Here is a 22,266-nt window from a genome sequence, read left to right as displayed (position 1 = left end):
CGTCATCGTTTGATACTAACAAGCAAGTACTGAAAAAATAATAAATCATACCTTTTGCGATGAGTGATACAACCGCACTGAATATGCATTAATTTTCTTTTTTATAGAGCACGAGATTTGCGACTCAAACGCAATGAAAGAAAATCGAAACGTCTGAATGCTTCTTTGTTTTGACTTCGCGTTTATTCCCCGAGACGAAATAAATCAACGACAATAAATTTAATTGCTTAAACAATTCTCATGTTATTCATAGATACATATATATGTTCCGTTCTTTTCCATTTTTAAATTAAAATAATTGATTACACTCGTTCTGTCGCTCTTGCACTCTCACTCGACTACTTATTTTTCCCCTGTCATTTGCCCTGCACAGATTAAGGACAAATAGGTATCATACATGAGGTGCGTACTCTCTTTCTCACGATTTGTGGTATGTATAGCTGATATACATTATCATGTACATACTGCGGTATTCCATTGATTTTGCATTAGGTATTGTTTCGTATTTGTAGGAAACGTGTATTATCCATCGTCGAAGTTCAATTGGTAATTGGGAACATAAATATGACTTTCATTGAACAATTCATCTATTTCTAAAACAATGACAACGCAGTTTTCGTCATTTACAACGGGAGCAGAATTTTATTATCGTTGGGTATGGATTTTTTTTTTGTTTAGTTAAGTAACACATACATTCGAAGAAAAGCTACGCGATTTGGTAACGCTTTTTCGGACTCTCCACCATTGGTTTTAACAGCGAATTTATTTTCACTGCTGTATGTTATTATATTGCCTTAATTGATAGTTCTATGAGGTCTTTTATTATGTGTGTTAATTTATTTTTCTCCAAGCTAAATGAAAATAAATCATTGGAGTGTGTTATTGCGTGATATCGATGTACACCTTGGATTATACTTAATAACAATATTTCCTTCAACTTTTTTTTAAATTTCATTCTTTATTGTAGACTTATTTTTATATTATTAAATGCTTATGGTTGTTTGTCTGCGAATTAGTCTCGAATGGACTCTCGGATAATTGAACCTTCAAAATGTAGTACACCTGGTATCCAATGTTTACTCTGGGATTAAAATAAAGTGAGAAGACATTCAACGAACACGTCTCTTTTTTTGGCGAATTGACTCAGTTAATCTGGGCCAGAAATAAATTGCCCGATCGAATTGCCTCTGGAAATAATTTCTCTCCTCTCTTGGCTTTTTCAATTTTACATACGCCTAATTCTATACATGCATAATAGTTTGAGTATTTTTCTTTTAGCTTAACTATACAACGCCGTTCTGGTTCTCACGTGCGATTAAGTATTGAGATCACGAGCTGGAAACATCGCCCATTGGCAACGAGTTTCAAGAAATGTTTTATGATTTTTTTTTTCCTAACTTTTAAATCGAAATGAAAATTTATTACTCTGGAGTATATTCTATCAATTCGTAGAGCCAACAGCTGACACTTTTTCGTTATTGGTATACTTCGTTATTTGTTTATTAATCAGGAATGTTTCAGAAGTTTTACTTGAATGGTTAAAGAAAGATAAAATGCATCAATTCATCAGTTTGTTCCGCATTCAAAATAATTTTACATATATCTCGATATTAATTAATTAATATATCTTCCTTATGAACTAGTGACTAGAGTAGTGCACTCCGATAGTCCGTTTTCAGGACGTTAAAACGTAGAACAAAAAAGAAGACAAATGAAACTTACGGCTATTCTGTTCATTAAAATCTAGATTTTAATTCAATAAATTAATATTATATTATTTGAGATTATTCTAATACTTTTGAGACGCGAGCGTATAATTTATATAACAGATATATGGACGCAATACGCGACTCGTGTATTGATGAATCCTATAATTAATTATTCAAAATTTGCATTCATTAAAATGCATATTTTACTAATTCACATCTTTGGTCTTAGCTGGGGTTCTCTTCAGAATCTCAGAACGTGACAATTTCTTGCCAAACAAAAACAAAAATATCAAAATGAAACTTACAATCTACAATTGCGCACTCGTTTACATTAGCTTAATCCTAGATTATTTTAATGACTCGTATTCACCCACACTCGTCCACAATTATCCTTAAATCAATCTTTATAATATTCTCCAATATTTTTAATTAAACTACGACGTATATAATGCAACAATATATAATCTGTCACCTAAAATGACTAGATAACATTGCATAGATCATCTGCAGGGCCCAAACAATAAGGATATGCACGATTTTGCCTTAGCAATTCTACCACAAAAGTAAATCAACGTTTTCCAGTAATATATCATTCAATTAACAAGCTCAATTTTATCAAGCCCATATACATTGCTAACCAATCAATAGCGTATACTTTAATCTATGAAAAAAAGTCATTCCTTCAATGAAAAATTGGCAAAGTAATTTACCCTTTGCAATAGATTCAGCCGATTCAGGTCTCAAAGCAAACTGAAATAAAAAGCTGTGTATTGTCCTTCATCAACAACTAATCCACCTCGACTGCATCCCGATAAGCCTCTCCCCTTCATCTATCGATAAATCTATGTATTCTTTATATAGATATATTTTACGATTGCTGTTATTCTTTACGATTTAAATTCCATCATAAAACGTCCACGTCCTTCTGTCTGAAAAACCCTACACCTAGATAATCTCAATATTTACTTGTTATTCATTATTCAGTTCAAATTGATTATCTGTTGATATCTGCTGTTGATTCTACACATTTGAAAATCTACTCTGAGGAGTCCGAGTCTGATTCCGCTGGAGGTGGAGGCTCGTGGATCTCTTCGTGAATCTCTGGCGTTGCTTCTGGTATTTTCTTCGTTGCCGCTACGTAAGCACCTGGACCCTCACCCTGAGTGTGCTCTATACCAACCCTATTTGTGAAAATCGATGGGTATCATTATTCATTGCCAATTTTACCTCGATTCAATCGTGGCGGATATCCAAGAACTTTAACAATTGTTTTTTCGATAGAATTCGTTTTTCACGTCAATACGTCAATCTCAGAGCTTTTAGTTAAGTTCTATTCGAGTTCATTCTTCAGTATTTTACGAAGAGCCTAGTATAGAAATTTTTAGAGTGGAATTTAATTTTTCATTAACTGCCAAGTCAAACGTAGAATTCAACCATTTTTATAAATTATTATATTTCCACCCTAATTATTGATAAACAATTCACTTCCTACCCTGAAAATAGTTTTTTTATTCGGAACATATCAGTACGTGTACTTTTGGAGAAAGTTTTATAAAATAATTGAAGAATTGTAGTTTCTGAAAAGTCACTTGCATGAATTGTGTACAGCAAAAAAGCTTTCTAAGAGTTTACACTAAATTCAATAGAACAATGTAAACGGAATATAACAGAAGTATTGAAATCGTAATTCTTATCTTTCGTTTTGATCAATGAAAATTATGCAGATAAAGATTTTCTCACCATTTCTAAATAGATAGATCGAGATCTTCACTAAAAATACAAGACAGTTTTTAACAATAGCATATGAATTAGTTTACCTGTACTCATGACGTGATAAATTCCTCACGTATTTTTCCGGTGGATTGTCAGAGTCACTATTCTGAAGACTGACACTGCGTGCAGTCGTATGGGATACCTGAGTGGCTGGCATCGTGAATTCTACGTAACAATACTCAGCCAAATTGTCTGGTATTTGATCGTAAGACGTCAAAGCCATACGACAGACAAGTTGATGAGTGGTGTAAGCACCCTGACCCTCCTTCGGTAGCCTGGGCATCCTCCAAACAATTGCACGATGCTGGTGCTCGTACTTGGCCTGCCCGGATGTCACTTCCATCAGTTGTGGCTCCATCGTATCCACCGCGCCCAAGAATCTCTCGATTCCCTTGATCTTTCCAGTTCTCCTGTGGGCAGATTTTACCGAGCCATAGCGGAAGTGCTTTTCCACCCTGAATAAGTAAATCCAACATTCGGGGATTGGAAACCGAACCATCACGTCTTCACAGGGAATTTGTCCCAGTTTTCTTGAAGCAAAACCTGGGACTAAGATGTCAGCCCTGAGCTCCACCTGAAAAATTCATTTGAATCATTCGATGGGTGCGTCATGCAATTTTTTGCTGAACCTCTGTCGGAATTCTATAGGATAGCCTTTTTGTTTTCCTCGGAGATCCAGAGTTCAATGAAATTTCATGAATAAAGCGGTAAGTATTCTTTTTAAATCTTGTACATAGAACGTGAGGTGCCGCGTAACAACACCCACGGCAAATATTAAAGTGATCACCTCCTAGATGAACCCAAAAGAGTGACACTTTAAATTTCGTTGAGATCGTTGTTCCGGGATACCTCATATATAGCGTAAATTGACGGATGAGAAAGGTACCTTGTTACCAGTGACGCACATGACAGCCTTCAATTGCAACGGGAGCTCCCGATTTTTTGGTGGCCTCACTCGGAATCTCATTAATTCAATGTAACATGCATCAGGTGGCTTGAACCTTGTAGATTGTTAGAAAGGACAGAAGCATAAACCAATCGTCAGACTCCAGTTAGTAGTGTCAATCGAATAATAAGAGTAGTTCGAGCAGTTAGAGTAATAAAAAACAATAGCATCAGTTAAAAGAAAGATACTCACTTTATGACTCTAGACCTCTCGTATTCGTCCTGCTGCACACACGAGTGAAACTCGATGTTCTCGAGACGAATCCATTCTTCAGTTACAACAGGAATAATGTCGTGTCTACCCACTACTTCCTTTCCCTGTCGCCACATGTCATTGATGCCGAGTTCAACATCCGGCATTCCTAATTGGGTTGAACATCAGTTGAGTCGACTCTAATGAACAATCACTTGAACATAATTGCAAATAACACTTACCTGTTAAAAATCCGAGAAAGAATAATCGAACCCTGGCAATCTGCTTTTCCACATGACCCTCTGCATTCTGCTCTACATAAACTTCATCAACAACATTTATCTGCACTTCCTCCATTTTATAAGTTAACGCTCGATCTCTGTGTGCAGCTAGCCTGAAGAGTGCCTCCTCAATAGCTGAGGAGAACGTCTTCATATCTTCATAATTCTGCGATCCAAGTTTAAACAACTGGCTTATCTGTGGTGCATGCTCAACCGGAAGTCCCAACTTCTTCAAATCACTTCCGAACTCCTTCACGCCCTGATAATCACCCTGAATAGCATAAGCTGCAAATTGACTGAGTTTGTTTGTAAGTCTCTCAGCCTTTGTCACTTGTCCAGGTCGCACACCAGGACGTTCCTTGTAGAAAATATACTGGAGTTTAACAGTGAATATCTTGCCGTATTGATCGAACTGTTGAGCAGCTATTTCCGATACTGAATAGCAAGTCAATAAAGGTAGTTCTGTGAATGGGTCTTTATCATCCTTGTTATTGAATAGCTGAAGGGTGGGGCTGTCGCCCTGATAAACAAGGCGGACGAATACTTTTTTCCAGAATCTCTGTCCTGTAATTTTCTTCTTGTTTGGTTGCCTGAGATGAAACTCCCAGCCATCGCCAGTGTAGGTCACCCTTGGAAAGTCCTCCAGAGGTTGACTGACGTCCTCATCGAAGAGAGGAGTGGGTGGAGTTTCCTGAGAGTCTGTTCGTGTCATTTCCGCTGGTTGAGGAATTTCCGTTGGAATAACTGCTTCCTGTGCAAAGCCAGATTTATCAAAAGGATTGAATCGTGGAGATGAGTCGTTGAAAGCAGAGTTTATGGGACTCTTTGGTGGTGGAGCGAGAACTGGAACTGGACCTCCTTCGTGAGTCATCCCTAGATCACCATCTTTGGGCTTTATGAAGACACTGAAGTCGGGGGCCTCATCAGAGTCCCCAGAGTCTGTTCTTTTGATTGTTTTAGTCTCCTGAGGAGGGGCTGTCATACTTAGAAAAGAATCAAAACCCTCGGACTCGCCGAAACCTGTTACAGCGCTTTCTGATCCTGCAGCTGACGAATCTCCCCAGACTGAAAATAATTGTACGTCAATTAATAAATAATCTCACTCCATAGTATCATGTCAATTGATCTTTATCTTTTCAATACTTTTTGGCAGTCTTTTTTTCGTATTTATTCATAAATATCACTCAATTCCATTTAAATCCTACATATATGCACTTACCATCACTAGATGTGTCCATGGCTGTTTGTCCACTCCCTCCAAATGCATCGAAGAAAGGATCACCACTAGTTGCTTCAGGCTCAGCTGCTCTATCGAACTTGCTGGCAAAAGCATCAAAAGCATCTCCGGTGCTCTCAATTGCTCTAGTAGTAGCTGCGAAGTTATCAAGCTGCTCGTCCACCGGATAACTCGGGAACTCCATAGCTGGTGTTGGACTCGTGGAAACCAACTCCCCAATATCATCGCTGGGTTTAGAAAATTCACCGATATAGTCCTCAGCGAATATATTCGTCTGAGGATCAACGATTGGGACTTGAGCCGTTTCAGTGTTGATAGCTGTCGTGAAGAGCGGCTCGCCCCCGAATATTCCAGCTGGTGTACTCGAGAACGTCGAGGCTGGTATTGCCGTTGTCTCTTGTGCGCTGAAGAAATTTGATTCTACTGCTGTAGAAATAGCTTCTGGCACCACTTCTGGTGGTGCTTCAGAGGCAAAATCGAAACCTGAAGTTGTCGTTGAAGCTGTGACGTCTATCGATGGCCTCTTTGCTTCTGCAATAGGTGCCTCTTCTAGAAGTGTAGCTTCAGCGATTGATTCTACAACGCCAAATGGATTCTCTTGGCCTTGGCTGAAGGTATCGGTGACGCTAGTCGAGAATATCGTATCTGTACTTGATACAGAATGAGTTACTGTATCCATGCTAACTGGTGTTGAGAACATCGATGTGGCTGTGTCTTCAGGCTGTGGTGCATCGAACAAATCCAGAATATTTTGCGATTGTGATGTCTCCGGATGAGTATCCGACGGTAAATCTGGTACGTTGGAATCAACATCGAGAAGATCTGCTACGCTGTGCTCGGGCGTTGGCGACGGTGAATGCATCAGGGTGGGACTGGGCGTCCTGGTGAATTGTAATCGATCCAGCAGATGGTTTGACGTTGCGTCCATAGCACCTGTTACAGAGAGGATCAAGTCTTTGGTGTTGCGGGGTGGTGCCGGAGGTGGTCCGGGTCTCGGTGGCGGTGGAGGTCTTGCGGGAATTGGTTTTCCATTCTTCGGTGGTGATGCCTTCTCCTGGGGAGGGCTGAATTCCACGGGTTCCTGAGGTGGACTGAAAGCCACTGGCTCCCCTTGGAAGACTTCCGGTTCTTCAGTACCAAAGAGGCTCGTTGGCTTCTCTTCTACGCCGAATAAATCCGGCTCGTGAGCTGCAAACGACTCCGGTTCTGATATGGGTGGAATGTATTGTGGGGCATCCTGAGTTGGCTCGAAGATTGCAAACGGATTTGTTGAGTCCGTGGGTGGTTGATAAGCTGGTTCAGTTGAAAAATTCAAGAACGGATTCTCTCCGGCTGATGCCACTGGCTCAGCAAAATCTTGGAGAAATGGATTCGACTGCTGTGGAGGATGCTCCGCTTGGTAGTCATCCATCAAGAAAGGATTACCCCCTTTGGAATCCATATTGAATATTTATAAAAACTTTTGAATAATTAATGAAACGTCTTATGGACGTTATTTCTCCATCAACTCAGACTCGAGTAGTTTCAGTTCTGTTTTACCGGGCGCAATAGCAGCGAAACTCGTGTCAAAGGGATCTATATCCTCTAATTGAGAATTCTGGAGAGGTGTGAGAACTTTATCCCCCGAGTTTTGATCGTCGATGGATAAGAAATCTGGTGTCTCTTTGATTTCACCAGCGCGTGGATCGAAGTCGTCCTCGTCGTCTAGAACTGGCAGAGGTGGGGCTGATACCTTGTTAAGGTCAATCTTATTGATCCTCACAGGGATGGGATGAGCTGACACCTGGCTTAGCTCGCTCTCGAGGAGCTTGAGCTCAGCCTTGCCCGGTAAAATATTGCTGGCTATGGACGTATCGAAAGGATCGACGTACGAAATTTCCTCTTCTTCCTCGATGACCTTGGATTCTATTCTTGGAGTGAGTGGTTTAGCATCAACTGCAACCTCAGCATCCAGAAGACTCTCTTGTCGTTTTGACTCGAATTTTTTTCGCTTGTGGACAGCCTCATTCACCTCGAACGCATTTTTAGATTCCTCGGTGTCTTCAATGAGCGCAAGGTCGGCTTCACCTAGTTTTAAACTTTTAGGGCGAAGTGTCGTGGGCCCGAAGTCACTCTGACGCCTACCCAATTCTGGTTCACTTCTCGGATTAAATTCGTAGTCACTGATGCTGTGAGTCAACTTGGCTTCTTCCTTCAGAAGTTCTGACTCAATGAGTTTGAGCTCAGTCTTGCCAGGAGTCACTTTCGATACGAAACTCGTGTCGAAGGGATCGGCATTTGCCTCTTCCAAATTCTCGTCCTCAGGAAGCTCGTCTTCGAGTGACTTTTGGGTGTAGTACGGTGTTAATGGCTTCGAGGCTATTGATTTCTCCTCGTCTCCAGTTATTAATAAATCTGGACGTTGGGAGGGTGTTGGTAGCTCAAAGGCGACGGTTTTAGTTGGCGCAAGACCCAGAGCCTCGGGCCGGGATGGTTTTCTTCCCTGAGGGGGAACAACGATGTCTTCCTCTTCTGTATCAAACTGCACTTGGAATTTGGCCGGTTCGACTGGAGCTGGTGCTGGTGTCTCTCCTTCACGTGGATCAAAGTCGTCGTCGTCGAGGATATCAACGTGCTGACGGCTGTTGTCACCGAGGAGTTCTTTCTCCAGGTACTTGAGCTCAGCTTGTCCCGGTGGAAGCTCTTGGATTCCAGATGTGTCGAATGGATCAGTGTAGGTGATATCTTCCACTGGTGCGATCGGTTGTTCCACAAGCTCACTGAGATCAGTTGTGGAACCACCGAGAAGATCTTTCTTAGCGGCGAATGAAGTGGTGTTTTGTTGGCTCGTTAAAAGACCAGTCTCGTAATCCCTCCTGAGACCAGCAGGATCCGTCAGTGAAATAGATACCTCAGCCTCTGGTAATTCCTCAAGCTCTTTTTCAATGAACTTCAACTCGGCTTTACCGGGTATCAAATTCTCAGCGAAACCGGTGTCGAAGGGATCGTCCTCGTTGACAAATGTCGCTGCTTCAAAACTGACCTCGATTATCTCAGTTTCAGGTACAATGTCTCCAGTTTCCTTCTCGGCGAATGGATCATCTGCCTCCTCTAATCGCACGGGTTCGTCACTCGGTCCATCGAGATCGAAATCGTCATCCAAATCCGGGATTTCTTCGAGAATTGTCTTCTCCTTTAGCACCTCGAACTCGGAAATGTCGAGTGGTACCTCAGCAGGCTTCTCTGCTTCAGCATCAACCTCTGGAGCTGGACGTGGTAAATTGGCAACTGGTGGCAGATTAGTCAAATCAATAGGCACATCCGGAAGATCGGTGTCATCATCGAGGAGTGACTTCTCAACCTCAACCGGTTCCGGCGTTACATCAAGACCATCAAAATCATCATCATCTCCCAAAAGGAGATCCTGGGCTTTGACTCTCCTGGGCCTTGATATCTTACACGTACTCACGTGATCAATACGTCCGGAGAGTACTTCAACAGCGTTACCAAGGCTCACAACCTTCTTACCACGTTTATCAACAGTCTTGAGAACTTTGTCAGCGTTTGTAGTGTCAAACGGATCGTCACCAGCTTCTTCCTCAGTTGGTGATTCAGGAATGTAAGCTAGTTGAACATCGATATTCTGGAGAACGTCAACATAAGTTGTATCGAAGATGTCTTCCTCTTCAGAGTCCTCCTGTTCATCCTCATCCTCCGGTACTTCGACAAATCCCTCCTCTGAAACAGTCAACTGATCTTTCTTCTTGTTTCCCTCGTCTGTCTCGTCCTGCTCGATGGGATTTCCCTCCTTGTCGAAGCCGAGGTACCGTCTCTCTCGGTTCTTCTTTACTTCAGGATCTTCTTCAGGCTTTTTCTCTTCAACGACAGGGGCCACCCGCTGGAAGAACGAAGTGGATTTTATTCGATCTAGATCACCCTGGGTCTTCTTCAGGATATCATCAACACCAGCTGTTAGGGCCTGGAATTTCTTCCACTCGTCGGAGCCAGCTGCAGCTCCTTGTTCACCAGTTGACTCTAGTGCTGCTTTCTCGAGGGCCTCTGCCCGTTCACGCCGATAACGCTCAAGCTCCTCTGGATCAAACTCGTCCTCCTCAGCTCCCTTCTTACCCTTCTTCGACTTTTTTTTCTTCTTGAGACCCTTGGCTAGCTTGTGCATCCTCTAAGACCTAGCGCAGTGGGGGGGAGGCCTCTGTAATTAAAAGGCTTCATTATTCCTGGAGATTTTTTTTTTCTTTTTAATGATTAGTGTGATATAGGGGAGTGGAAGTACAAACAGGCCCGCATTGTTCTCAAGGGGACGTGCGCCTTATGAATTTAAATGAAAACCTTTGGATCAATGTGCTATGGGATTATTTCATTCAGAAGCGAAAATTCCTGTTGGATATTTTAAATGGAACGCGTGCGGGTGGTATCAATCGATAGCTGGGGTAACAGGCAATGAACATGTTCTATTAATACAAGTTTAAATCTAGGAGATCGGGAACAATACTACGGGGATGAGGTCGGATTATAGTGCTGAATTATTTTTTTTCGTTCTCTCAGGCGCTGACGAAATCTATTGCTCGGCTCCAGAATTTGGGATAATTTTTCGAATGTAAAGATGCGAGATTTATCGATCGGATAGTTATTCAATCGGAAATAAGAGAGTTGAAAATAAAAATGGGATTTGCAAATTTATTTTTCGGTTCAACGTTTTCAAAATTTTATTGGAAAACAATTAGATTTTTGTATTCTAATGTCACACACGTGATTCTCTTTTAATTGATCTCTAGGTGAAACCGGAAATTTCTCCTCACCCAAAATATTCGGCGACAGCCTTTTCCAGGAAATTACATATTATGTATTTTTTGCGCATTAAATTTTGTTATAAATTAATATTAAAATATTCGAATAAAACATCCCCCTGGGCATTCCCAAACTTTTTCAATGCACTAATTAACCGCACGCCAGCTACGATATCAAAAAAATTTGTATGTTTACTCCTCATGTTTTTACACGATCAATGCAACAACGGAAATTAATTTTTGCAGAGTCAGGTTTGCTGTGAGGTAATGTTGGAGATTCAGATACAAGAGTACGACAAGCTTATCCGGAAAGAGAGAACCCGGCCAAAGTCGTACATTGTGATCGATACCGTAACTACTGAAGTGGAAGCAGGACGAGTAAGCAAGACATAAATTATCTTCCCTATTTCCCTTGTCCTTTCTTTATAATCAACAGTTTGATTGTACGAGAATGAAACGGCCCGTCCACCCCCCAGCTCCTTCAAGAATTAAAGATGTTCTCCATCCTTTCTACAAAAATTAACGATTTTTTCATTTTTCTGGCAAATTTACGATGGGATTGGCGTGGAAAATTATAACGTTCTTCCGTTTTCTCGGTATTTAATGGCTCATATGGAGTTTCAAGATGGTGTGAAGATTTCCCAGTATTTTTTATAAACTTTTAAAAAGAATCAAAACTGTAGAAACAACACGTGAAAATTATTGTGTCATCATGAAACTTCGCGAGGCATTAAATAATTACAAAAAGCAAAAGCGGTATTTTTTTTTGTGTCAATCCGATCAGTAATTTGACAGAAAAATTTGAAAAATGTGAATTTTGGATGGAAGTGTGAACATTCTTAAGTGAATGGATGAATGGGAAAAATCATTTGAAAGAAATGATGGTTTTAATATTTAGTTGGCATTTCATTTTCATTGTCAGCGTAAAGTAAAAATTATGTAAAAATATATATATAAACATAGATGAATTATACGCGCAAATATGTTCGTCATATATCTGACATTTACATGAAAGATATTTACAGCTAAAACCAATATATCACCTAAATATCACCTAGAATTATCAGTACATATATTTTTTTCGTGAGGATTTCGAAATGTAGTCAAAGTAAATTGGAGAGGAATTTTTTAATAAAAAAAAATAATTTCGCATTCCGACAGCCGCGACTTTGGCTAATAGATGAATTTTTTAAAACTGTTCAAGAGAACCGATTGGAAAGATAATGAAAATTCAAGGAACTCCATTTGAAAAATGAAATTACAGTTGGTCGGGTGAATGCACTTGTTCAAAGGCATGGTGACAACCGAATTTGACCCACTTCGGCGTTCGAGGAATCGTCAAACATGCTGTTTCGAGATTATCGATCGTTACTTGGGAGTCGAACTGCCGGTGGGGCCAAAGAGAAAAGTTGAGAATAGGGTAAACCGTGGGGGAATGCTCTAGGGGAGATTTTACGTCTCGTGTCGACATCTCCGGATGGCGAGCCGGCTTACAAATTATTCTCATTACTTCCACCGAAAAACATGACGATTTCTCATGAACCGTACAAAAGTCGTACATAAACCGTACATAAACCGTACATAAACCGTACATAAACCGTACATAAACCGTACATAAACCGTCCATAAAAACTCATACTGACACCCAGGGGTTGATTTTTCAGATAATGCGTCAACGAACTTGGCATTAGTACCATCAGCGAAGAAACCCGCAGTCTTCACAGTCAAGGGCGCAGTAATCACACATGATGAGGATTAAATAGACCAGAAAACGTCTCCACCACGATGGGGTAAAACAATAATCGACCCTTCCCGTGACATTTGACTGATGCAACGAAGGGGTGACTAAAGGTGGGTGGGCAATCTACCCTCAGCCAGGCAAGGTATCCCACATTGTCCTCTCGAAAGCCCATTGGGTGTTAATGTACTTACGAATCAAGCCTCATGAGCCCCATTTGTACGTTGCACATTGTCTTAGCTTCATCATCCCGTAACTACCACCATGAGACCAGAGGGGGAGAATGATTATCAGTCCGAATGATATTAATTCAATCAAATGATGATGTTACAGATAATGGAGAGAGAGAGAGTGAAAAAGTGGAGATCGTGGAGGCGGCGCACGTTTGGTTGTCCGAGTCTTACACACAAGTTGATAATTATTAACTAATTCACTTATTTCAATTTGTCTGTTTATCCGTTAAGGGGTGTTTGATGGAGTTTTTTTAAAAAATATATAGCGGACCTCTTTTATTTTTATGTTCCACCGAACGAAGAGAGCCGAGGAGGCTCTGGCACTTGGCGAAGGCGACTCACCTCGTACTTGGGGGGGCCTGGGCTATTTCCAGCATCGATCTGCCCGTTGAGAATGCGCTCTCGTCGGTGGTTAAACCAGGGAATTCTGATTGTCATGTGCGACTGCTCCAAGGTGACATACCCCCATTGGTTCACCCCATGACATTTGAATGAGTACCATATTTTTTCGGGTATTCGTCGGCTAATGGGTGTCTCTCGTTTTTTAACACTCAAACTGATGATTCATTTAAGCTGTGGTAATCTCCTTTGGGATCTATTAATAACTGCGGGAGTTCGCGATTCGAAAAGCCCGCGGGGGTAAAGTCTCTTGCGTTGATCATGCGTCAGGTGTTTTTTTTTTTAATTTTCAGGCTGACGGCTCGGTGTTGAGAGGGGTTGCACATTTTTTTTAGGTCTGTGGGTTGATTGGGGGATTTTTAGAATGGGGGAGTGTTTTTAATTCTTTCAGATATCGTTAATGACCTTTTTCTTTATTGGGAATAGCGCAAGCGCATCGAACTTGTAATCAAATCTATTAAACCCACGCGGTTGTGGAATATTTGCGCGCATGTCTGGTACCTAGTGCCCCCTATCTATTAATTAACATCTGTCGATAATATGACACGTCCGAAACTTGAATTCGAGGATGAAAGAGATTAACGATTTTAATTAGCGAATTTTTGAAATAATTTTAATTTAATTTAATTAAATTTTAATTAGCGAATTTTTGAAATAATTTTCAGCGCCTCCCAGGGGTTCTTTTGGATATATTTTTGGATGTTCTGTCCCCTTTTCGCTAAAATTCACAGTTTTTTAAATTTTTTAACGAATTTACTGATCCGATCGACGCGAAAAAATGCGTTTTCGCAGTTTGTCATTATTTAATGAAAGATTAAATGCAATAAAAATGTAATTTTTCGGGCCAACTCGGTCAACAATTTGTCGGAAACCTCGACAAACAGGTAATTTTAGCTAAAAGAGGGGAGAACATCCTTAATAAAAAACCCGAACTTCTCCTTTATCAGAAGATTCATCATTTCCGCTTTTACAATTGCAAATTCGATAATCAATTATTTCGAAATCATGCGCTCACTTTGCCTTTTGCTCAAACCCAATGTATCCAAAATACTGAATTATATAAAAAAGGATAAATTGTAAATGTTCATCTTTTTTAACGATTTATCTTCAGAGTCTTTTTGCACAACTTGTGGAATAAAAACAGATATTTTTAATCATCACACGTGTTATGATTGTATTCAGACATTTTATTTTCAATTGTTTATTCTGGAAATTATTCTCGAAACTATTGCTCTTCAATGCATATGTGGAAAAGGATTTTTCCTGTCTGAAGATTTGTTTATTATCTACAAGCCGCAAATATGTCGAATCAATCCTTCAATCATGCACAAATTAAATTTTGCGAAAAAGGTATAACTTCCCTCTTCCAACCACCCAAAACTCTCCTCAACAGAATCCCTTATGTAATAACACAAAATCCTATATATATCAAACCAATTGCATATTTGAAATAAATAACAGAGGCGCTGTCATTTATCACCACCTCCATCATCCCCCTCTACGTTTTATCAATTTTATTCCTCCATCATCCCCCTCCACGTTTTATCAATTTTATTCATTTCATCGCCTGATGCCGCCATTTCAGATGACCAAATCCATACGCCATGCAAAGAAAGTAGTTCCGCCATAATCCCACATAATCCCTGCAATAAAAAATGTCAACATTATCCAAAAAAGACAAATATCACCAGAAAATTTTTGTTAAACCTGTGGACTTGAAAAAATTTTCGACTTTACGCAGTTGAATAAATTGTGCAAATATTTTGTATCGTTGCAGGAACTTTGGGACTTGAAGAGAAAGACAGAGGCATGTGAATGAACGCAAGAGAAAATGAAATGGATTGATGATTGAGAGGATTTGAGAGGATTGAGACTATTGGACCTCTGGTGGCGACAGCTGTAACTGAAATTTGTAACGGCCGTTTGAGGAACCCACCCTGAAGGGAGAAGGTGTTTGGATTTTGGAAGGGGTAAGAGGGAGAAAAGGCAATTTCTCTCTCGAGTTGGCAGTGAGTTTTCGGTGGCTACATGTGGATAATCTGCCGGTCGTTGTTGCGACTCCGAGTGGTGAGACACCTTTTATTACATCTCAAATCCCTAGAACCATTGAGTTTCAACTATAAAACCAACGACAAATACATACACTAATCCTTCAAGTTAATCTGTGCACAAATCATTAATTAGTATCATTAATTTTAGACTGATCCAGCGTTATTATTTATCTTAAAACGTGCACGACAAGTAACGAGCGTCTAAAATGCAGATGGATCAGACGACGATTCAGCTGATACAGGTCTTAGAGAAAACTGTATCACCAGGTGAGATTCTTTATTCGTTGCAAATATGGTCTCTTATTTCTTTGGTAGTCACTTTTTATTTGAGGTTATTTTAACGATTGCGAAGCTTTAGAGGTGGGTGACTATATCTGCGGATATTTTCAATACATTCACACACACCGGTATAACGACGGTTATGTTTCCCCCTTTGTCGTCATTCGTCTTTGTCCATTCAGGGCATGTGCTCCAGACATTCAATTGTATATTTTTTCCTTTATTATTTATTGTAAATTTTTTTTTGACAAAGTCCTCGAATTCTTTCAATGCTCCCGTAGGCAAATTCGATGCGCCATGATGTGACTTATGGATTCGCTCCGTTTTTCGGATTTTTTGCAAATTTTTTTTAATGGAGAAAGGCAAAGCACTCATTTTTTGGAGAAAAATAGACAGAATATCTCGATGGTGGAGAGGAGAGGTTTCAGATTGAGATAAGAATTTCAGCCGGCGGGAAGTGAATTTTTCGGCGGGTCTTGTTGCTAAGGGGCCCTCGTAGGGGGACTCCAATTAATGTATTTTGCAGTCGAGTTAAACTTTGCAATTTGAATGAGGGATTTTCCATTGTAGGGGGGTTATTTCCGGAATGAATCATCTAAGGGTGTAAAACGAAAAAAATCAGTTTCTGTGGGTGGAATTTTTTTTTTTTCACATTTCCCTTAAATCTCTCATTAAAGAAATAACTTGGAATAAATTATGAAAAAGTTAATGGTAAAATCTCACTAGCTCTCATACGCCAACTGACATTTCTTGTAAACTACTGCAGGAAACGTGTCACTAGTTTTGTCATGTTACTAATTGAGTCATGAGAAAATATATTGAAATTAAAAGATGAGAAACTTCTTCATATATATTATTTTTCCTAGAATTGCGCAAAAAGAAACTTATGAAGAGGTTACTTGTTTTCCCAGTGAAATTCAGGTTTTAATCAACACTAAAACCGCTACAATAATTGTGCGCAATAAATCGTTGTGCCTCTGTACTTCTGAATTATTAATATATTGAACAACTGTAATTATCCAATTTCATCACATTAGTCAGTAAAAAAGAATTATAAAAAGAAATTATTTTAAATCTCTTTGATCCTTTATCAATCAAAATTTTAATACTAGAAATTTTTTTAATGAGCTTATGATTTTTCATTCTATTATTACATAACTATTAATTTACTTCCAGACAAAAATGAGTTGGAGGCTGCGAAAAACTTTTTGGAGCAAGCAGCTCTTGCGAACATTGTAAGTAATCACCTAAAGCTCTTGGACAATCTTCCGAAGTAATTATTAATATTGACTGTGTAGTAAATGCTAAAGCTACCATATTTAAATTCTATGCTAGTATATATTCGAAAACGATTACCAAAATTTGGTAATTTGTGAATTTCATTTTTAACAATATCTTAAAAAAGGGGAGGCCGAAGTAATTTAAATTTTGATAAGCTTTTTATAATCTATCCAACAGAACCAAGCAGAACGAATTTAGTGTCTGTGGAACGCTGTGAATTTAAGGAGTTATTGCCGATATCTTCACATTTTTTATTTATAAATTTCTGGGAAGTCGTCGATCACATTGACGTGAAAAAGATATAGCATTTTTAGATTCTATCATTATGCAGTGACTCACAAATTTTTATAGTCGTGCCTTCATGTTTCTAATTTTCTAGGAAAATTTAGTGAATACGTGGAAAAATTGGAAACTTCATGACACATTGAATAATAATAATACTTAAAAACGGTATATTTTTCAATGCCAATTTCATCAACTGTTCTTCACAAATTTGTAAGAAAGTTGAAAAAGAGGAAGATATTAGGAATAACTCTTTAACAGCAATGCATGGTACCAAAGTACCTAAGAACTACCGCCAGAAAAAAATTCTAATAATGTGCCTCTTCCAGCATGAGTTCGTTCAACGTCTGTCAGGCGTGCTGGGCACGACAGCAGCGAGTACAGTGGCCCGCATGGCCGCAGGTCTTCAACTAAAGAACCAACTGACCTCCAAAGATCCAGCAGTAAAAGCCCAATTCCAACAGCGATGGCTGGCAATTCCGGTAGAAACCCGGGAATACATCAAGAAGAATATCCTAGGAGCCTTGGGTACCGAGACTAATCGTCCCAGCTCAGCAGCTCAGTGTGTCGCTTACGTTGCAGTGGCTGAGCTACCAGTTAACCAATGGACAGAACTCATTCCCCTCCTCGTCAGCAACATAGCCGACCAAAACAGCACAGAAATGATGAAAGAAGCGACCCTAGAAACCATTGGTTACATCTGCCAAGAGATTGATAGCGAAGTCCTTGTCTCCCAATCAAATCAGATCCTCACTGCCATCATCCACGGAATGAAGGGCTCCAGCACCTCGAATCACGTTAAATTAGCAGCCACAAGGGCCCTCTACAATTCCTTAGAATTCACAAAAGGGAACTTTGAGATTGAGTCAGAGAGAAATTTCATCATGGAAGTTGTATGTGAAACAACCCAATCCACTAATACACAGATACGAGTGGCAGCGCTGCAGTGTCTTGTCAAAATTATGTCCCTTTACTATCAATTTATGGAGCCCTACATGGGGCCTGCACTCTTTCCAATAACCCTAGAAGCTATGAGGTCGGACAGTGATGAAGTGGCTCTGCAGGGGATCGAGTTCTGGTCAAATGTAGCTGATGAAGAGGTAGATCTATCGATGGAAGAGGGTGAAGCTTGTGAGGGAGGGCGCCCTCCTTCGAAAGTATCTCGTCATTATGCCAAAGGTGCACTTGTCTATCTCGTGCCAGTTTTGATTCAAAAACTTACGAAACAGGAGGAATTCGATGACGAGGACGATTGGAATCCATCCAAGTCAGCTGGTGTATGTTTGATGTTATTGGCATCGTGCTGTGAAGAGAACATAGTACCTCATGTCTTGCCCTTCGTCAAGGAGAACATTAAGAATCCAGACTGGAGGTACAGGGACGCAGCTCTCATGGCTTTTGGATCAATTCTAGGTGGACTAGAACCAGCGACCCTGAAACCACTTGTTGAGCAAGCCATGCCGACATTAATCGAGTTAATGTATGACGTGAGTGTCGTGGTGAGAGATACAGCGGCGTGGACCTTTGGTAGAATCTGCGAGATCATTCCTGAGGCTGCGATAAATCCAACGTACTTGAAACCTCTATTGGAATCTCTTGCAAACGGTCTCAACGCAGAACCCAGAGTCGCAGCAAATGTCTGCTGGGCTTTTACAGGTTTAGCTGAGGCTAGTTACGAGTCTGCTGAAGCTGGGGATGATCAGCAACCTGAAACGTACTGTATGTCAGTGTTCTTTGATTACATTGTTCAGAGACTCTTAGAAACCACCGATCGAGTTGATGGAGCACAAGCGAACCTACGATCAGCAGCTTACGAAGCACTCATGGAGATGGTGAAGAACTCACCCAAGGATTGTTACGTCACTGTTCAAAAGACGACGATGGTCATCCTAGAGAGACTTCAGCAGGTTCTCCAGATGGAGACTCACTTCCAAAATCATTCTGACAGAGCTCAGTACCATGATCTCCAATCTCTCCTTTGCGCAACTCTCCAATCAGTTTTGAGGAAAGTCACTCCTGAGGACGCTCCAAGAATCTCTGATGCTATCATGAATGCTTTGTTGTCGATGTTCAGTTCGAATTCAGGAAAGGTTGGTGGTGTGCAAGAGGATGCACTCATGGCAGTGTCGACATTGGTGGAGGGCCTTGGAGATGGTTTTTTGAAGTATATGGACGCCTTTAAACCATTTTTGTGTCTTGGGTTGAAGAATCATGCTGAGTATCAGGTCTGTGGAGCTGCAGTCGGGCTTACTGGAGATATTTGTCGAGCTCTGAAGGGCAAGATGTTGCCATATTGCGATGAGATCATGATGCTTTTGCTTGAAAATCTAGGGAATGAGTCTGTCCATCGATCTGTCAAGCCTCAGATTCTCTCAGTGTTTGGAGATGTTGCTCTGAGTATCGGTCCTGAGTTTAAGAAGTACTTGGATGTGGTACTCCAGACTTTGGCACAAGCATCTCAGGCTAATGTTGACAGAACTGATTACGATATGATTGATTATTTGAATGAGTTGAGGGCGGGAGTTTTGGAGGCTTACACAGGGATTATTCAAGGGTTCAAAGGGGAGAATGAAGTGCCAGGGGCTCCCAATGCTGATGTGACGCTATTAGAGCCTCATGTTCCATTTGTTATTCAGTTTATCACGTCAATTGCACAGGACAAGGAGCACTCGGATGAGGCTATGTCTGCTGCTATTGGGCTGCTTGGGGATCTCGTCGTGGCGTTTGGAGCCAAAATTCTACCCATGGTAGAAACGGAGCCTCTTACTGAGTTACTCACTAAGGGGAGGAGGGCCAGGGTCAATAAGGCTAGGGCTCTGGCTACTTGGGCCACTAAGGAAATTCGAAAGGCCAAGAATACTGCTAACTCTACGTCAAGTTGGTGAGTTGAGTTTTTTCATTGGGGTCATGGGTTCGGCGGAAGGTCAAGTATTGTGTGATGCGGTATGAACGGCTCTCTTTAGAGAAATGCGAGGAAAACTGAATAATTCTTCTGTGGAAAATTTTTCACGAAATTCTGAGGACATGGAAGCTATTAAAACCATCGGAACGAATTCTAATTATTTATTTAACCATCCGTTTTCAATTCGTGTATAGAACGGCTTAATGGATTGATTATTGATTTGTACAACTTTTGATAAATATTTGTAGAAAAGTCCTGTTGCTATCGAAGATTTTTTTTTTTGTAAAGTTATCTTAAAGCGAAATATGAATTGCAGATTCTTGGCAATAAGTTACTTCTGATATTCATGTACTTCAAGAAGCTTCAGTTTACCACGCGCTTCACATCGTTATTTTATGTGATTTTTGAATTAATGAGTTTTGTTTATGAAAAGCATTGAATGGTTCGGGATCACGCTCTCTCAATGTCGACAAATTTTTTATTGATTTATTTTTAAGTACACAACTGACGATTTGCATTTCATTTTTTAGCATTAAAATGATGAAGATATTTCAATCGCTATCCTATTGTATATAGAAGAATTTTCATTCGATATTCGAATTGAAAAGAAACGTCACTTTTTTTATTTCAGAAGGTTAATATTATCACGTCAACGGGAGGAATCGCATTTTCAAATTTTCAATGAGATTCCTGGGATAATTTTTTTAATCAACGATAATTCTGAAAATGACAATTAAATACGAAAAAAATCATCCCGAAACCTCGATGTCTCCTCCAGAAATCGAAAAATCCCTAAAAATTTCACCTCAGACAACCGATTATCCCCCTGAAAAGCTCGTTAATTACACCTGGCCCGCTTTTGTTTGCAGATCACCCCACGAATGTACTCTCGTGCAAATTGATTTGACTAGAAACCTATCGAACACAATACAAAGACAACAAGATTGGATGGTGCGGATGCGAGTAGATGGATGTGCGTGAGATTTTCCCAGTAAAAAAGCGAGAGAGAAAGAGAGAGAGAGAAAGACAGGAAAACATAGAAAAATCAGAAAAAAAAAATTGGAAAAATGGATGATGAGGATGAGGAATACGAGGTGATGAGAGAAATGGTGATTTATTGATGATGATGATGATGAGATGAGTCTGCACGTTGTTCTCCCTCTGGGCCCTTCCCCCAAGAAGTGTGTGTTGCGTCAGAAACTGAAATAAATAAATGCATAAACAATTTAATGAGGGAGGAACTGTGGTCCACTGCTGATTGGATGGCCGACGACGGATGAAGGATACAATTGAGAGTGCAAGTCGATAATGTTGCCAAATAAGTGAATGAGAAAAAGAGAAAGGAAAATTAATCGAAAAATGATAAATCATACAAGAGAATACAAGAGAGCCCTGTCTAGGAGAGGTCTGGTGATACGAGTGTGCCTGAAAAAAGTTTAAAAAAAAAGTAGAAAAATTGCAGAGACTAATAAGTGAGACATTAACAAATGATTAACTGCTGATTAGACTGTGTACTTATCACCGTCAATGCAGAATCGTCGGCGCGTGAGCTGGGTTTATGCGTGTGATCACCTCAGAGCCGAATGAGTGCGACTGACTTCTGTGTGATATCCATTATCTGGTTTTTCTCTTTAGCATATGTGCGATTTTGACTAACTTCATTTTATATACTTTTTTTTTTTCTCTTTCAAATTTTTTTAGTGGTGGAGTGATAGAATGAGATCTGTTCCTCGGAGATTCATCTGAATCTGTGAGAGCTGGATTTATTTCGTTGAGTAATTGCTTTGCGAGGGAATTTTTTATGAGAAGTACTCAATGGACATTTGTTAATTTGGTTTAATGCAATGATATTTTCAGATAATATTCCGGTGTTATTGGAGATAACGAATTTTTATGTACAATTTTTTACAGCCCTCAATTACTTCAATGTTTAAAGTCCTTGTGGAAATTTTGCTCTCAGATTCGATGATCTTGAACGTGTGTTTTACCACTTCTTCACAAATTTATTTTCTTTCCATTTATCCAAGGAAACAATTGAATTGTTCGAGTCTAAACGATTTTTAGTTTGAAATAATAGCTTTTTTTTTTTTCATCGAAGTTCCTGCGCGGCTGGCGGCGAATGAAGTGTGATTGAACTACTCAACAAAAAATAGGGATAAACCATTTTTTTGAATACAAG

General features: G+C 40.0%; 2 protein-coding genes across 3 annotated transcripts; one reads left to right on the top strand and one right to left on the bottom strand.

The window, feature by feature from the left end:
- Positions 1–594: 594 nt before the first annotated feature.
- LOC105268826 (uncharacterized) lies at positions 595–13,203 on the bottom strand. Its single transcript, XM_011308674.1, has 8 exons — positions 12,855–13,203; positions 7,634–10,327; positions 6,121–7,588; positions 4,863–5,966; positions 4,621–4,789; positions 4,369–4,483; positions 3,527–4,056; positions 595–2,890 (listed from the first exon to the last, which is right to left on the bottom strand). The coding sequence occupies exons 2-8, from the start codon at positions 10,292–10,294 to the stop codon at positions 2,746–2,748; spliced, it is 6,192 nt and encodes a 2,063-aa protein (XP_011306976.1). The 5' UTR covers positions 10,295–10,327; positions 12,855–13,203; the 3' UTR covers positions 595–2,745.
- Positions 13,204–15,259: 2,056 nt separating this feature from the next.
- On the top strand, positions 15,260–21,447 carry Fs(2)Ket (Importin subunit beta Fs(2)Ket). Of its 2 annotated transcripts, XM_011308613.1 has the most exons (5): positions 15,260–15,359; positions 15,492–15,610; positions 16,799–16,857; positions 17,515–20,066; positions 20,957–21,447. In XM_011308613.1, coding segments are annotated over exons 2-5 (2,673 nt in total). In that variant the 5' UTR covers positions 15,260–15,359; positions 15,492–15,549; the 3' UTR covers positions 20,958–21,447. The 2 variants fall into 2 exon arrangements, with proteins under 2 accessions (XP_011306915.1, XP_011306914.1); XM_011308612.1 differs by lacking the exon at positions 20,957–21,447 and having other exon boundaries at positions 17,515–20,070.
- Positions 21,448–22,266: the final 819 nt, after the last annotated feature.

Source organism: Fopius arisanus, unplaced genomic scaffold (assembly GCF_000806365.1).
Source record: "Fopius arisanus strain USDA-PBARC FA_bdor unplaced genomic scaffold, ASM80636v1 scaffold00061, whole genome shotgun sequence".
In the NCBI taxonomy this organism is placed as follows: Eukaryota; Metazoa; Arthropoda; class Insecta; order Hymenoptera; family Braconidae; genus Fopius; species Fopius arisanus.
This window is presented reverse-complemented; position numbering and strand designations above follow the sequence as displayed.

Bases quoted from the DNA above. Each gene is read 5' to 3' on its own strand.
- LOC105268826 (XM_011308674.1), bottom strand. From the start codon at position 10,294: ATGCACAAGCTAGCCAAGGGTCTCAAGAAGAAAAAAAAGTCGAAGAAG. The intron at 4,057-4,368 runs GTACCTTTCTCA...TGAATTTTTCAG, and splicing joins TGTGCGTCACTGGTAACAAG to GTGGAGCTCAGGGCTGACAT. The intron at 2,891-3,526 runs GTAAACTAATTC...TTTCACAAATAG, and splicing joins TTATCACGTCATGAGTACAG to GGTTGGTATAGAGCACACTC.